The sequence below is a fragment of the Ursus americanus genome, chromosome 14 (genome assembly GCF_024610735.1).
Source record: "Ursus americanus isolate L20-20 chromosome 14, mUrsAme1.1.p, whole genome shotgun sequence".
Classification (NCBI taxonomy): domain Eukaryota; kingdom Metazoa; phylum Chordata; class Mammalia; order Carnivora; family Ursidae; genus Ursus; species Ursus americanus.
In genome coordinates, this window is record NC_142140.1 from 4,940,916 (window position 1) to 4,957,675 (window position 16,760).

A 16,760-nucleotide genomic window follows, 5' to 3' on the forward strand; every position below is an offset into this window, starting at 1 on the left:
CTTAGTGTTAGTGCACAATCCTGGGCCCAAGGGGGTACCTCCCCTCTCCTCAGGGAAGACAGCTCTTGCCTCTGCCCTTTCCCCGGGAGCAGTGAGTGGCACTCTGCCTGTCCTCTGGGAGTGGATTTCTTGGCCTCTCCCAGGGGCTGAGGGTTTTGTATAAGAGAGGGGGCTCGGGAAGTTGGCAGGATTTTATGCCAGCCCCTCAGTGGCAGCCTGCATGCCTTCACCACCAAGGGGGTTCTTTCTGGCCCCCTGCCCTGCCCTTAGTCTTCCTTGTGAGCACCTGCTGGGAACTGCTAGAAAAGACCTTGCAAGCGACTGCAGATGTGCCTCACGTCTGGGGCTCTCTGTTATTCTGAACCGTCCCACCAGCCCACACCTGACCTTTCAGAATCCATTAACATTTTAGAGGCTTGCTTCTCAACCTCTATGCTGGCCGCCTCTTCCTCCCGTGTGTTGCAACAGTGCATGTGTCTCACGTCGCTGTGAACGGGCTTGTCAGTCTTTGGGATTCGGGTCCGTTGGTTGCCTTGGGACGTCAGCTATCCACTAGATGTAGGAGAGTCAGGGCTCTGTAGATTATCCTTTTCTCACTATTAGGCTAGGGACACTGTTTTCTTGCAGAATTCTACATCACGAGTGAAAATGGAACTATTACACATTTCTAATGTGCAGGATTTTATGCCCAAAGCTATGGACAGGGTAAAAGCTTTTTCAAGCCAATTTCCCTACACAAAATTTTCACCTTGTCAATTGACTTGAGAACCTGACCCTCCATAAGGTTCAGGGGGCACCCACCCCATGGGTTAGGCACTTGCCATTTCTAGCATAATGGGGTGCTAGAAGGGAGGCGTGTCACTGCACAGTATGGGTAACCGAGCGAGGGCCAACAGGAGTTCCCAGGTACACTTATTTTTCTTGAGGCAGCACAGATCTGTTTCTTCCCCAGGTGGAACATTTTCTTGATTACCCTCCCTCAGAGGGCCCACCCTGGGCTTCAAGCCCAGAGAGACAGTCTGGTCTTGGGCATGTCTCCTCTGGGTTAGTGACGTCTAGATGCTCCAGGCCTTATGGGGCATACAGATTTAGACTAGCATCCATGGCCTGGAGATATATATGCATATTGGATAGCACAGCAAGGGGAAGGGACTTTCCCCATCGCACACAGAAGATGGTGATGCCAGATCCCAGGCCCAGAGGGACTAGCCTGAGTATAGGCAGCCCACATGTCTGGCATCCTGCAGACCCAGGCTCAGGTCCCAATCCTGCCACTGACGGGAGGTCAGATTTTGGGCAAGGCCCTTCTGGGTTCTGTTTTCCTTCTCTGAAGTAGAAGCAATGCCACTCCTAACAGAGGGGATAAGACCCCTTGAAGGGGTCCTGACCATCTCCCCCTCGCTCTGCTCCCACCCATAGGAAAACCTGCAGAAGCTGGTCCACATTGAGCACAGCGTTCGGGGCCAGGGGGATCTCCTCCAGCCAGGAAGGGTGAGTGCCACTGCCGCCATGGGCAGGGACAGAGGGCGGCCTGGTAGGCAGGCGGGTGAGGCTCTGATAAGACCCATTGTTCAGCTGGGCTGGTCCCAGACAGGCCTGGCTGCAGGTGCTGTTTACCCGCGGAGGGAGGGAGGGCAGGGTATGGGCTCTACCGGGCTCACAAGGCCCATGGGCTGCCTCCCCTGGGGTTTTCCACTTTAAGGACCTTTAAAGAAACAGTGCCATTTGGGTTCAGTGTCCCCTGTGGTCCTTTTCACCTCGGAGAAGAAGAGACGCCGAGTATTTTTAGTTTAGCCCAGCACTGCTGGGAAATCAGGAAAACTGTCTCTCAAGAGCCCCAACAAAGCATCTTAAAAATAACATTTTTCAAGAGACAGATTTACCCACTTTTAAGCTTCCAAATGGAAAACATAAAACTCAGCTCAAAAATAGTCAAAAATGTGTTTGTTACCTGCTATGGTCTATGAGGGACAAGAGACAAAGAAATGAGAGGTTGAGCTCAGGATAATTTACTCAAAATTAGCAGGGATCTCACTGGTCTGAGATTCTATAAAATCATACTTAGCGTTTTGGCCCTGGGTCATCAGGTTAGGAAATATTTATTGAACATCGATTTTATTTATTTTTAAGTACCTTTAGACATCTATTTTAAACATCCTCCAGAATTACAGAGCCTGTAGCAACTGTTCCCAGGTCTTCAGCTGTTTAAGCAAACCTTCAGAAGCTCCGTTCTGAAGGTCTCGTCATGGCGGCCGACCAGGGAAAGAGTCCCCGTCTGGATCGCTTGCCAGAACAGTGTCTGGGGCTTCGAAAAAGTCAAGGTGGAGTGCTCCTAAGAAGCAGAGCCACCTGTCTGTCCGCAGGGCTGTTTTGGCAAACATGGGCATCTCCCTAAAGCTGGGAATTCACCCGTGAGCTCTTCCCCGGCACTTTGAGAGGCATCAGAACTTAGGGTTCCCACTCAGGGCCTTTGCTCCTCCCTTCCTTAGGATGGCAGCAGGCATCAGCCTGACTCCCCAGGTCTGCTTCTCCCCCCACAGGAGTTTCTGAAGGAGGGGACACTGATGAAGGTAACAGGGAAAAGCAGACGCCCCCGGCACCTGTTCCTGGTAAGTACCTGGCCCCCAGCCCAGCCCCAGGACTGTCAAATTCTGTGCCAGTTTCTGGGGTCATTATTCAGAGACAACTGGAAGGGAGAGGTGGGTGCTGGAACAGAGCCGAATATTTAGGGTGAGGGTCATTCTACAGAGCTGAGCTCTCCAGAGAGCCAAGAGCTTCACCCTTACCAACCACAACACTTCTTGCATTATTTGAGTGATTTTGAATGGAATTTTGCCAAAATTGAACTACCTGTGTCCCCATCTGAAACATCCTAACACTGGGAAGTTGTTACCCTGGAAATAACTGTTCGACTGCCTTATCTAATGCATGAGAAAACTGAGATCCAGAAAGGGAGTGTCCTTGGCTGCATCTCCCAGCAGGTTGGTGGCAGAGGCCCAGAAGGGAACCAGGGTTGTGACCCCAGTCTAGCGCTTTCTCCACTGTGCACAAGACAGAATACAGTGTAACATTTCTGATGCTTTACAGCCACATTCTAGAGTACCAGGGAATGTCCAGGCCTGTCGCTTGGTAACATCAACCTCTGTGGCTGTTGAGCTACAAGCAGCAATTGCCCCAGTCCCACGACTCCAAGTTGTTTTGCTGATTAAGTTCTCCTACCTGCTGTATATAATTTTCTCTCTGTTCTTCACTATTTTAACTTTCATTTTTTTTTATTACTGTCAGTCATGGCTGCCCCAACAGCCTCCTTGCACTTTGTTAGAATTGTGTGCAAAGTCACAGTAAACAGGCTCCAACTGTCTAGGAACCTGTTTCCGATATTTAGTGAGCGCCTCTGGTGTGCTGAGCACTGGAAACAAAGGGATAAAAGCCTCATGCTGTACACTCAACCTTCAGTGTCTAATGTAAATATTGAGTTATGAGAATGGTGTGGACGGAATCTCAGGGCCACGGGAGCAAAGAGGAAGAGCAAAGAGAGTCGGGGGGAGACAGTCCTTTATTCCATGTTAGTCTAAAAATTTGAGAACTCTTTGTATTGAGAAGAAATCATACCCTTGACTTTAGGGATATCTGTGTGGTCATGAGTCAGAGTGAGCAGGTTAGATCCGAACCCAACACTTAGCCCCTCTGTAACCCATAGACAAGTCACAGACATGTTTGAGCCCCCGGCTTCCTGGGAGGAAAGTAGAAATACCGGGTGGTTTGGGGAATTAAATGAGTTCATAGAAGCAGCTTATTTGGTAACTTCGGTTACCAAAATTTGGTGTCTTCCCTTCCCTCTGACAATTGCCCCATGGGACACAGGTCCTCCCTCTGCACCAGCACAGCCCTGGGGACAGTTGGAGCCCACGACCGTGTCCTCTGAGTCTTTTCTTCTCAGGATGAGAAAGGGAGGTCCGGGATGGTGATAAAGGAGCATGAACTTTGGAGTCAGATAGACTAGATTCATATCCCAGTTCTGACACTTACTGGCTCTAGGCCCATGGGACCCCTGTCACTGCCCTTCTCTTTACACCGGGGTAATAGTCCCTCCTGCCAATGAAGGAGGGGAGTGAAGCAGCAGCTGGAATAGAGGGAGCTCCGTGCTGGTCCCCTAGCCATTCCCCCTCTGGCCACCTCCTCTGGCCAGGCTCCACCTGTGCTTATGCCTCTCACAGGGACCTTGACTGTCAGGGAAGACACAGTGTCAGGATCTTCCGAGTCTGTCCTTCTCCCCTCCCTCTCCTCCTACCCCTTTCCTGCTCCTTCTCTCCCTCTTCCCTCCCTCACATGTCTTCTAGCATCTAACTGGCCCTTCATCATAGCCTCCCCCTCATGCATCTCGATGCTAGGCCTCGGTCTGTCTTATTCCCTTGTTATTGTTAGGCCATAGCTCCCTGCAGGCTGAACCTGGGTCCCAGTCTTTGCTGTCTTAGCACCTTCATAAATAGATGGGAGGATGATAGACAGGTTCTTGAGCCAGGAAGAGCCATGATGAACTCACTTAAGAATTTTTCTTCCTCATAAGGTGCCAGTTTCATAAAATAATTCTAACTGTAGAACAAAGTCAGGGCATCTGCCCACCAATGCACAGAGGTTTTGGTAATGCTACAGAGAGGTTCCCACCATGGCCCCAGGCAGTAGGTGGGGCTCCCCACTGGTGGCTCATTATTGTGAGAGATTCCCCTTTACTCCTCTGTCTTCCTCCAAATCAGGCTGTAAAACACGCGCTTTGAAGAGGAAAGGAGAACTATGGGCAGTGGGAGGCAGCCTAGTCCTGACCACTCATAAAACCCCAGGGTGCTAATGGCAGTTGCCATGGCAGCAGGTACTTGAGGGGCAGCCACACAAAGGCTGGGACTGCTCTGATGAGTGACATAAGCCAGTTCCCCAGGGGGGGCGGGCTTATGAGCAAGGCTCTGTGCCCAGGTTTGGCTACTGTCCCCAGATGGGGCCCGGACTCACTGTGTGGCCACCCCCAACACACCACACCTGAACACAGTGGAGGCACATTCATTTACTTATGACAGTGCCTCTGCCATTTACAAGCTTTGTAGCCTTGGGCAGGTTGTCAAGGCTCTCTGTGCCTCAGTTTCTCCCTCTGTGAAATGAGGATAATGGTAGAGCCTGGGGTGGTTGGGGGCTGAATTGAGATCAGGGCACTTAGCTCAGCACCTGGCACAGAGTGAGTCTTGTCATTATTAGAAGGACAGAGCTGGAAGGGGCTTTGAAAGTTCCTCTGACCTGGGGGTCAGCCTGCCACCTGTTTTTGTTAATAAAGGTCTGTTGGAACACAGTCTCATGCATTTGTTCATGGTTGGTCTGTGAATGCTTTTGTACCACAATGACTGAGTTGAATAGTTGTGACAGAGACTCTATGACCCATAAAGACTTGAATATTTACTATCTAGCCCTTTCTTAAAAAGTTTGCTGGCCCCTGGTCTCCTCCAACTCTGGTTAGAGACAGTGATGTCCAGAGAGAGGCAGGGTTTGCTGGAGCTCACCCAGCAGCTCTGGGTCTAGGCCAGGTCTCCCGCACTGCTCTGGTTGCGATGTTGGGATCCTACGAGCTGGTGGCAGGAAGCCTCGTCTGTCTATTCTCTTCCCTCAGCAGACTCTCTGTGGGGGGAAGAAACACTAATCCTGAGTTCTTGCTCTGTTTCAGCCCCTTAGATGCCTTGTCCTGTTCAGTCCTCACAGCACCTCTAGTTTATACTGGCTCCCACGTATGGTGGGCTCAGTGGGGACCATTCTTTCTCAGCATCCATAATGAGGTAGGGGTGGCAGTGCCCCCCTGCTTTGCAGGGAGGAAGCTGAGGCTCAGAGAGGGAGCCAGCTTGTCCACAGTTGCACAGCTGCTACAGAGCAGGGTGAGGATTGCCATTGTCTTTTCAAACTGTAAACCTTTTAGCCAAACAGAAACACGCTCCCCTATGGAGGTGAGGTGACTTTCACTATATTTCCTCCAGTCTGCCCTGGATGGGGGCAAAGAGCTTCAGTTGTTCATTCAACAAATATTGAGTACCTCCCATGGTCATTGGAGATACACCAGTGACCAGGACCCACCAGCTCCCTGTCCTCAAGGAGCTTCTTCCCTCCCCCTCCCTTAACTATACTTTATGACAGCTTCATTTGTAGAGTAAAATATATCAATTTTAAGTGTACGTATCTGCATATTGACTAGTGTGTGTCGTTGTGTAACCGCCATCTGGGTCAAGATAGAGAATATTTCTAGATCACCCGCGCAAAAGTTTCTCTGTGCCCCTTAGCACTCACTTCCCCATCCCCTGCCCCCAGCAACCCCTGGCCTAATTTCCATCACTGCAGATTAGTTTTGCCTGATCTGGAGCTTCATATACATGTTATGAAGCAGTGTGTACCCGTGTGTCTGACTTCTTTCACTTAGCATGTTTCTGAGGTTCATCCATGCTAAGATGTGGACCATCAGTTCCTTTCGGTTGCTCTGTAGTTCTCCACAGTATGGATGTACCATAGTTCATTTATCCATCCACCTCTTGATGAGACATTTGGGGTGTTTCCACTGTTTGGCTGTTATGAATAAAGCCTCCGTGAACATTCCTGTACTTGACTTTTTGTGGACATCTTCATTTATTCCTCTTAACTATCGAACTGGAGTGAAATTTCAGGGAAGGGACTCATGTGTTTGCCCAGAGCAGTTTTGCTCTCCTGTGAGGGTCACTGAGGAATGCAAGGTGCCTCTACTCTCTAGAGCTCAGTGACCCTCCAGGACAGACACCGACACAGCCTGCACGTCTGATGGGGTTTCCTTCTCCCCAGATGAGCGATGTGCTCCTGTACACGTATCCCCAGAAGGATGGGAAATACCGGCTGAAGAACACATTGCCCGTGGCCAGCATGAAGGTAAATGCCTGGTGCCAGGCACCTGGGGGGGGGGGGTAGAGGGACCTCAGGGGAAGAAAGATAGTATTACCACTTGTAGGAGCTCAGAGACCAGCAGAAAGAGGCAGCCCCAAGGAAACAGTGTTACATGTGGGTTATAGCAGGATTGTGCTGTAGTAGTCCGGGGAGAGGGGAGAGGGAAGGAGGACTTCCTGGAGGAGGGGAGCTGAATCATTTAAAGTAGATAATACTTGGACAGATGGGGAAGGGGAAAGGGAAGGGCATCCTAAAAAGAGGAAAACACATAAGGAAACATTTGGAAGGAGGAAATAAGTGGGTGTTCAGTAAAGTTTTTTAAACTGTGGTAAAATATACATAACATAAATTTACCATTTTAACCATTTTTAAGTATACAGTTCAGCGACATTACATATATTCACACTGTTGTGCAACCATCACCACCATTCATTTCTAGAACTCTTTTATCATCCCCAGATGAAACTGCAGCCCTGTTCCTAACTCCCCATTCCTCCAGCCCCTGGCATCTACCATTCTACTTTTTGTCTCTAGGAATTTGTTCTAGATAGTTCATGTAAGTAGAAACATACAGTATTTGTCTTTTTGTGACTGGCCTATTTCAGTTAGCAGGATGTCCCCAGGGTACATCCATGTTGCAACCTGTGTCAGAATGTCCTTCCTTTTTATGGCTTAATGATATTCCATTGTACACATAGACCACATTTTGTTTTTCCATTCGTTCATGGATGGACACTTGAGTTCCTTTCAGCTTTTGGCTACTATGAATAATGCTGCTATGAACATGGTGTACAAGTATCTCTTAGAGAGCCTGCTTTCAGTCCTTTAGGGTACATACCCACCCTCCTAGGGGTGGGCAGGTGCTCACCGAGTTGGAGGCTGTACTCCCCCATACACACACACACACACACACACACACACACACACACACACACACACACACACAGCAGCTACCACCAAATGAAGGTTTACCCTTTGCAGATGAGGAAACTCAGGCTCAGAGAGGGACGGTGTGAGGACCAGAAGAAGAGTCGGGTCTGTGGTTACCCCTCCCTGCCCCCACCCTGACAGTCTGCTGTTGGTTTTCCAGGTCAGTCGCCCTGTGATGGAGAAAGTGCCCTATGCTCTAAAGCTCGAGACTTGCCAGTCCTGCCTGACTCTGTCTGCGAGGTATGGGGAGGTGGGCAGAGGGAGGGTCTGGGGGATAGAGGGGCAGGATTTTACAGGTGTTAAAGGTTGGAATAACAAGCTGGTTGTGTCATTTCTATTTTGGTGTTATTTTGAGTCAAGGGACTTATTTTCTAGAGCCTGTCATTTAAATATAACAATAACAATATCTCATGTTTGTAAAAGTCTACAGATTATTGGGTCTTTACAGCAATGCAAGAAGTTAAGGCGAGTAAAAATGCATTGTGCACTTTAGTTCATAAAGTGGTCTCCTTTTAGGCTTTTACATCCGGAGAGTGAGAGAAAAACATAAAGAGTGAGCATTCATCATTTGCCTTTCCCTGGTATGGGGGTGTGGCCTCTCTGTCAGAAGCGTCTGTGTTTTCTCCAGGCCTTCGGCTTCCCCGGGGATCCCACCTCACTCACTCTAGGCAGCAAAAGAGCTTCCCCTTCTCCCTCTTTCAGGGCAAGGCCAGCTCGAGCTCTCAGGGCTCAAAACCAGGGAGATGTGGCCCCTGCTGGGGCCACTGTGGGCACGTGGGGGCCGGGCAGGGTCCGCAAGGCATGGGTGTCTCCCCTCTCAGCTAGTGCATGACCCTGGGGGTGGCAGCAGTGCCCTTTGTGTGTGTGGGGGTGGTGGTGCCAGGTGCGGCACAGGGTGCACACACACTGATACTCACATTCTCATGCCATTGTATTTTCTCATCCAGCGTTTATTAGCCACTCCTCAGGGCCAGGTCCTGTGCCTCGGACACAAGAGTTAAACCTCGCTGTGCTCAGGGGAAGCCTGCATTAAGCGCAGGAGAGTCATGTATTGGTCATGATACACAGCATAACTGCTGTAATAGTTAAAAGTGTTGATGACAAGAGTAATATGCATTGGGCATCTGCTGGGTCTCAGGCACCTCCTCTGACCCCATTGCCACCCTTGGATGTGAGGCTTGAGACTTCTCCCATCATGGGGAGTTGAGGCCTAGAGAGGAGTCACATGGCCATGTGTGGAGGGATAGGGCTCAAATGTAGGACTGTGTGACCCGGAGCTCTTATCCACTACTATCTACTGCCCAAGTGGGTAGAAGAAAAAATTCCAAGGAGTGACCATCCACTGGGGAAGTGAGGGAAGGTTTCATGGAGGAGGTGATGCCTGGATGGGGTTCCATGGCATCTTTTCTCCTCATCTCTAGGTACAGTCAGGGGCCTGAGAAGGCCCAGGGTATGGTTTCTATTTGTCCAGCTGTGAGGTGTGGGTGGTGACAGGCCACATGCAACCCTTCAGGTGAGGCTGCCCATCTCTGCTAGGCAGAGATGCCCTCTGGCCAGAGGCCTCAAGGAGCCACTGTCACTGACGGGCTGGTCACCTTCCTACATGCCCAGATACTTCATGCTGAAGCTTCCAGGAGACAGGGGGACCCATACATTTCCCTTCAGGGACATGGCATCTGGTTGACCATTCTCTCCCACCCCCACCTCCCTCCCAGGCCGACCTGGTCCCTTCTCCTGACTTTCCTGGGGCAGGCCACACTCTTATGCAGGGTGGGAGCGACACCTAGTGGGCCCTAGGAGAATTTTCACCCTGCTGCCTCTTGGGACTGTGCTCACCACTCAGAAACCCCTGCAGGGCAGGGTGCAGAATGGGGATTTGGGAAGTCAACTCATTGGGTGAGGGAGTGTCTGGGAAACTATGTGGGAAAATGAGGAGGAAGATGGGGAGACAGGCTTGTTGCACTTTTCCATCTTTGCCTACCCCTCTCCTCCCCTCGTACGCAGCCCTCTGCACCCTGCCCCCGTGTCCCTCCTAAGGGTGGGACCCTCTGCATCTCCCTAATGCCCTGTGCTTCTGCACAGTGCTTTGACATTAACAAACCCACGTGTCATTTCTTCCCCACAGCAGCTCTGGGAGTTAGAGGGATAGTGTTGACAGTCCCGTGTTGCAGGGAAAGAAGCAGGCCCAGAGGACAGCTACCTTGCCCTGGCTGCCCTGCTAGTAGATGGAGGTGCCGAGGTACAATCCTAGGCTGGTCTGGCAGACAGCCGGTGCTTGGTGGGATCTCAGACACCGAGAGGCACAGCCAGGGGAAAGGTGGGGGACTTGATCTACACTGAGAAGCAGAGGCCGAGCTGCAGTGCATGCTGCATGCCTTGCTCACGCCACTTCGTGCCCACAGCTCCTGTGCGGAGCGGGACGAGTGGCACAGCTGTCTGAGCAGAGCCCTCCCTGAGGATTACAAGGCCCAGGCTCTGGCTGCCTTTCACCACAGTGTGGAGGTGAGTGGGGGCCCTGAGACCCACCTGACATCAGCCTCACAGCCCGGGGTTTCCCAGGGCACCCACACACCCAGAAGGACTCTCAGCTCCTCCTTTCGGGCTCCTCCTCCCACCCCTTCCACCACCTCCCCCATGGCGGGGCAGTCACTGTGCAGCCCAAGTACAGCACCTCCGGACGGCTCTGTTTCTGACCCAAGGTTAGCATCCTGGAGGATGCAGTGGGGTGGAGGGTGTTGTGGAATTAGAACCCACCCACACGTACACACCCTGTACAGGAAAGAGGGCACCCATCTAGCTATCTCCTGACCACACTGCTCACCCCACCCCGTTGCTCCAGATACGGGAGAGGCTGGGGGTCAGCCTGGGGGAGAGGCCCCCCACTCTGGTGCCTGTCACACATGTTATGATGTGCATGAACTGTGGCTGCGACTTCTCCCTCACTCTGAGACGTCATCACTGCCATGCCTGTGGCAAGGTGAGTCACCTCATCTGGGTGAGTGTGAACATAGAGTCATGTGGGGTGGGGATTCAGGGGCACCCAGCAGTTGCTATTGGGCCCAGGGCAGGGTGTTTTCACACTAACCCTGTGAGGTAGGGATTGTCAAGCCCCATTTTACTGATAGCCTCAAACCAAAAGAAAATCATAGCACATGCAGTTACTGCCTTTGGAGAAAAAGTATCGTGTCCTGGTTAAGGGCTCATCAGAAGAACTGATAGACACTTGCACAGAAATTCTCTGTCTCCGTGATAGAAAAGCAGGGGGACTTGGCACAGAACAGTCCTTGGAGAAGTGGGGGGTGAGTCAGCAGAGGGGAGAGGGTGCTGGCCCTCTGTACATGCACATGCAGAGGACGACAGCCATTCCAACGTGTGTCCCCGACTGGGCTTGCAGATTGTGTGCCGGAACTGTTCAAGAAACAAATACCCTCTGAAGTACCTCAAGGACCGGATGGCCAAGGTCTGTGATGGCTGCTATGGGGAGCTGAAGAAGAGGGGCGGGGATGTCCCAGGCCTGATGAGAGGTAACCTGGGGACCACTGTTCTTCTGGGTGGCTTTTCACTGACCTGTGGTTGGTGCCTGGAATCACTTTCCTGGGGAGGCTCAGAACAAAAGCAGCCCTAGAGGAAGAAATAGGGGTTTAAACTCATATCTGGGGCACCATTTCCCAAAATGTTAGCTCCATGGGAAATGGATAGACAATCCCAGAAGAAGGGCCTGTGGGCAGCTAAGCTTGGGAAATGCTGGGTCAGTGCCTCTCTGTGAAGGGGGCGGCAGGCATGGTGCTTCAGGTTTACTTTGCCATAGTGACCCTCTCTCTTTTTGAAAATGTTCTGTAGACTTCTGTGGGACCTTTACAGGATAAGGATTTTGAGACAGATAGCAGGGGAGTTGTGGATCAGGGGAGGGCTGAGGGCTCCTTGAGTGATAAAGGAGCCTGAGGAAGCCAAGCTGGTCCCTGAGAGACTGTGCTCAGGGTACAAGCTGCTTGGGTCAGAGGGACAACAAGTGTATCCTGGGTCTAAAACCGAAGATTTCTCCTCCCTGGGGCCACCTGAGGTGAAGAAGGGATAGCCAGCACCCAGGAAAAGCCTTCCTTCTTGGCCCCTGTGGCCTTTGTGTCACTAGAGGGAGTGTGCCTGTCTTTCTGGTCACACCTAATCCCCATCATGAGGCTGATTCCCATCTTGGGAAGGACCCAGAGCTCTAATTTTACAGGAATTGGCATTCCAAAGCAAGACGCGTGCCTGTCCATGTGGACACTCACCTCCTTTCCCCTGTGGCTTGTCTTGGTTACAGAGCGGCCCGTGAGCATGAGCTTCCCCCTGTCCTCCCCCCGCTTCTCGAGCAGTGCCTTCTCATCCGTCTTCCACAGCATCAACCCCTCGACCTTCAAGAAACAGAAGAAAGTCCCTTCAGCCCTGACTGAGGTAAGGCAGGTGGACTGCCTGTGTAGGAGGCAAGGGTTTTAGAAGTTTCATGGTCCTCCATGGTGGGCAGGCTCAGACCACCCCTCCCTCCCCAGCCTGGCTGAGCTCTTCAGGACAAAGAGAATTCCCAGTGGGAGACAGTCTAGTGACAAGGACTGACTCACCACTAACAAGGGCCTGTCTCTTGGGCATGACTGATACGATACCTACTTGGTGGCAGAAGGCAGGACCTGAAATGTAGGTGGTGTTAGAAGTCTTTCCCATCCCTCTCTCCCCTCCAAGTCTTTCTTTTTGTCTCCTTACTTTCTCTCCTGTCCCATGGCCTAGACCTGGTCCCCAAGGGTAGTGCAGCGATCACGGGGGTTCTTCTGACTGAAATAGCCACGGTCCTGGCTCACCCCTCCTTAGCAGGCCCTCAGAGCTGCGCTGTCCACTCAGCCTGCGGGCCCCAAATGGCCTCAGGTCCTGAGCCTCCTGGAGGGTGTAGGACTGTCTGCAGGAAGCCTCAGAATTGCTTAAACTCAAGTCCATCCTGGAAGGAGGGCCAGATGATATGTCTGTATTCTGGTCACAACCACAAACAAATATGTGCCCGTGAATATACAAGCTGTCAAAAGAAGTGTGACCAGCTGTTTCCAAGTTTTTGCATTAATATTCGTTATTGAGTAGCAGGTGGCAAGGGTTTAAAAGAGAGTTAGCGTATGGAAACTTTAAAGGGGTGTAGTTCTCATTCACTTAATTCCGTTGCATATTAAAAATCTTGGGAATAACAGATATATGGTAAAAAAATTTTTTTTCAAAACAGCACAAAAGAATACTGATAAAACATGAGTTTCTCTCCCTCCCCAAACTCCTCCAGCCCCACCTACCCCCAGAGGTAGCCACCATCAAGTTTCTTATGGATCCTTTTGTGTGTGTGTGTGTGCTGAAAAGACAACAAGTTGTGCTGACTCTTCTGTACACTTTTCACACGAAATTTCTCTTAGCTATCCTTCCACATTTCCTCAGACACACAAATCTCATGCTTTTTACGTTGTATGGTTGCAGCGCCATTTATTTAATTAGTCCCTTCGCACCAATGGAGAAAAGAGCACCTTTTCACTTTTGCTGGGGTGGTCGCTTACAGAACCTGAATGTTCCATGGGCACAGAGTTTGAGAACCGCTGCTCTTAGCCTTCTAGAATCCAGCTGTCTCTGATGCTGGTGTCCTAGCTAGCCCTTTGGTAATTCTTGCTCAAAGTGACAACCTTTTTATTAGCCAGCAAAGACTGCCCTTAGTGGGTTTGCAGCAGCCCCAGGAGAAATGTGCCCCACCCTGTCACCCACTGCCCTGTCTCCTTTCCCCAGGAGCTCCACCTTAGCGGTAAGCCCTGCTCCCCCATGAGGAAGTCTGCAGAAATGCTGCCTCCCTCAGCATCTGCCAGAAAGGGAGGTCAGAATTGGTTTCCCCCAACATACTCTGTCCACTCTGCCTTTCTCACTCTGCGAGCTGCCCTGGCAGGGCAAGTGCAGGGAGAGAAAGCCAGTGTCTGGTGCTGGGAGTCCTGGAACCTGTGGCGGAGGCAGGCTCCTTTCCTGGTACTTCTTAAAACAGCCCAGGCTGGGCACCAGGGTGGCTCAGTCGGTTGAGCGTCTGCCTTCTGCTCAGGTCATGGTCTTGGGGTCCTGGGATCAAGCCCCACGTCAGTCCCTGCTCGGTGGGGAATCTACTTCTCCTTCTCCCTCTGCCCCTTCCCCCACTCATTCTCGCTCTCTCTCATGAATAAATAAAATCTTTAAAAAAAAAATCCCAGGCTGGTGGTGGCCTCCTTTCCCTGCAAAGAAGTTCATTGACATTAGGAGTATTTGCCGAGAGATCCAAGTTCTTACCCTCTCTCCAACTAAGTAGGGATTTGACCTTCAGTAGATAGCGCCATGCCTCCAGGCCTCAGTTTCCCCATCTGTAAAATGGGAAAGTCAGATAAAATTATTTCCAAACCTGGCCTTCTTGCTCTGATAGTAAGATTAGAATTTATGACCGGTTCCGCGGGTCAGGCACCATACCTGTCAGGCACCTGTCTTATGTCATTTAATTCCAATTTTGCTAGTAGGGAAACTAAGACTTAGAAGAAGTAAATTGCCCATATTGCCCATCAAATAACTGGGAGAACCTGGGCTGGAACCACAGACTGGTATTGCTCTAAATGTGTTGGGTTCTGAACCCCCACATAAAAACTGTGCAACAGACAAATACTACTTCTAGTAACAACGGAAATTAAAACTCCCCATTAGGAAGAAGATTATAAAACCTTTTAAGTAAATATTACAAAGAGGATCCGTCCTTAACTACAAGAGATGAGCTTAAAAGTGTAAGAATCAGAGACGCCTAGGTAGCTCAGTCAGCTGAGCGTCTCACTCGTGGTTTCGGCTCAGGTCACAATCTCAGGGTCATGAGATCGAGTCCCACATTGAGCCCCCATCAGGCTCCACACTCAGTGCAGAGTCTGCTTGAGATTCTGTCTCCCTCTGCCCCTCCCCCCAACTTGTGTTTATGCATGTTCTCTCTCTCCAAAATAAATAAGATCTTTAAAAAATTTTTTAAAAATGTAAGAATCTAATTTATTTTTTTGAGTGTGTATGTGTGGGTTTTTTAATTTTTCAAGGTTTTGTTTAAATTCCAGTTAGTTAACAGTGTTTATTAGTTTCAGGTGTACAATAGAGTGATTCAGCACTTCCATACACCACCTGGTGCTCATCGCAACAAGTGCCCTCCTTAATCCCCATCACCTATTCCACCCGTCCCCCCACCCCTCCCCTCTGCTAACCATCGGTGTGTTCTCTGTAGTTAAGAGTCTGTTTCTTGGTTTGCTCCATCTCTTTTTTTTCTTCCCTTTGCTCATTTGTTTTGTTTCTTAAACTCCACGTATGAGTGAAATAATATGGTGTTTTTCTTTCTCTGACCGACTTATTTCACTTAGCATAGTTCTCTCCAGCTCCATCCATGTCATTGCAAGTGACAAGATTTCATTCTTTTTCATGGCTGAGTAAAATTCCACCATATGTATTTACTACTTCTATATCCATTCATCGATTGGTGGACACCTGGGCTGCTTCCATATCTTGGCTGTTGTCGGTAATGCTGCTATAAACATTGGGGTGTGTGTATCCCTGTGAATTAGTGTTTTAGTATTCTTTGGGTAAGTACCCAGTATTGTGATTGCTAGATCTAGATAGTTATTTTAACTTTTTTTTTTTTAAAGATTTTATTTATTTATTCGACAGAGATAGAGACAGCCAGCGAGAGAGGGAACACAAGCAGGGGGAGTGGGAGAGGAAGAAGCAGGCTCCCAGTGGAGGAGCCTGATGTGGGGCTCGATCCCATAACGCCGGGATCACGCCCTGAGCCGAAGGCAGACGCCCAACCGCTGTGCCACCCAGGCGCCCCTAGATAGTTATTTTAACTTTTTGAGGAAACCTCCATACTGTTCTCCAGAGTGGCTGCACCAGTTTGCATTCCCAACAACAGTACAAAAGGGTTCCCCTTTCTCCACATCCTCACCAACACCTATTTTTTCTTGTGTTGTTGATTTTCGCCGTTCTGACAGGTGTGAGGTAATATCTCATTGTAGTTTTGATTTTCATTTCCCTGATGATCAGTGATGCTGAGCATCTGTTCATGTGTCTGTTGGCCATCTGCGTGTCTTCTTTGGAGAAATATCTGTTCAAGTTTTCTGCCCACTTTTTAATTAGATGATTTGGGCTTTGGGTGTTGAGTTTTATAAGTGCTTTATGTATTTTGTATACTAACCGCTCATCAGATATGTCATTGGCAATTGTTTTTTTCATTCCAAAGGTTGCTTTTTAGTTTTGTTGATTGTTTCCTTTGCTGTTCAGAAGCTTTTTATTTTGATGAAGTCCCAGTAGTTTATTTTTTGCATTTGTTTCCCTTGCCTCAGGAGACGTATCTAGAAAGAAGTTGCTACAGCTGATGTCAGAGAGGCGACTGCCTGTGTTCTCCTCTGGGATTTTTATGGTTTCAGGTCTCGCATTTAGGTCTTTCATCCATTTTGAATTTATTTTTCTGTATGGTGTAAGAAAGTGGTCCAGTTTCATTCTTTTGCATGTTGTTTTCCATCTCTCCCAATACCATTTGTTGAAGAGACAGTCTTTTCCTATTGGATATTCTTTCCTGCTTTGTCCAAGATTACTTGACCATATAGTTGTGGGTCCATTTCTGGGTTTTCTGTTCTGTTCCATTGAGCTCTGTATCTGTTTTGTGCCAGTACCATACTGTTTTAATGACTACAGCTTTGTTATATAACTTGACGTCCAGAATTGTGATGCCTCCAGCTTTGCTTTTGCTTTTCAAGGTTGCTTTGGCTACTTGGGGACTTCTGTGGTTCCACACAAATTTTAGGACTGTTTTGTTCTAGCTCTGTGAAAAATGCTAGTGGTATTTAATAGGGACTGCATTCAATATGTTG

The 16,760-nt window shown here is 49.7% G+C and overlaps 1 protein-coding gene across 3 annotated transcripts in view; it reads left to right on the forward strand.

The window, feature by feature from the left end:
• FGD5 (FYVE, RhoGEF and PH domain containing 5) overlaps nt 1-16,760 on the forward strand; it is a 120,569-nt gene that overhangs the window by 95,669 nt on the left and 8,140 nt on the right. For all 3 annotated transcript variants that reach the window (XM_045812477.2, XM_045812476.2, XM_045812479.2), the window contains exons 11-18: nt 1,420-1,491; nt 2,541-2,609; nt 6,838-6,921; nt 8,027-8,106; nt 10,269-10,368; nt 10,706-10,843; nt 11,261-11,390; nt 12,167-12,297. In XM_045812477.2, the coding sequence (XP_045668433.2) occupies nt 1,420-1,491; nt 2,541-2,609; nt 6,838-6,921; nt 8,027-8,106; nt 10,269-10,368; nt 10,706-10,843; nt 11,261-11,390; nt 12,167-12,297 (804 nt within the window). The remainder of the gene's footprint in view (nt 1-1,419; nt 1,492-2,540; nt 2,610-6,837; nt 6,922-8,026; nt 8,107-10,268; nt 10,369-10,705; nt 10,844-11,260; nt 11,391-12,166; nt 12,298-16,760) is intronic.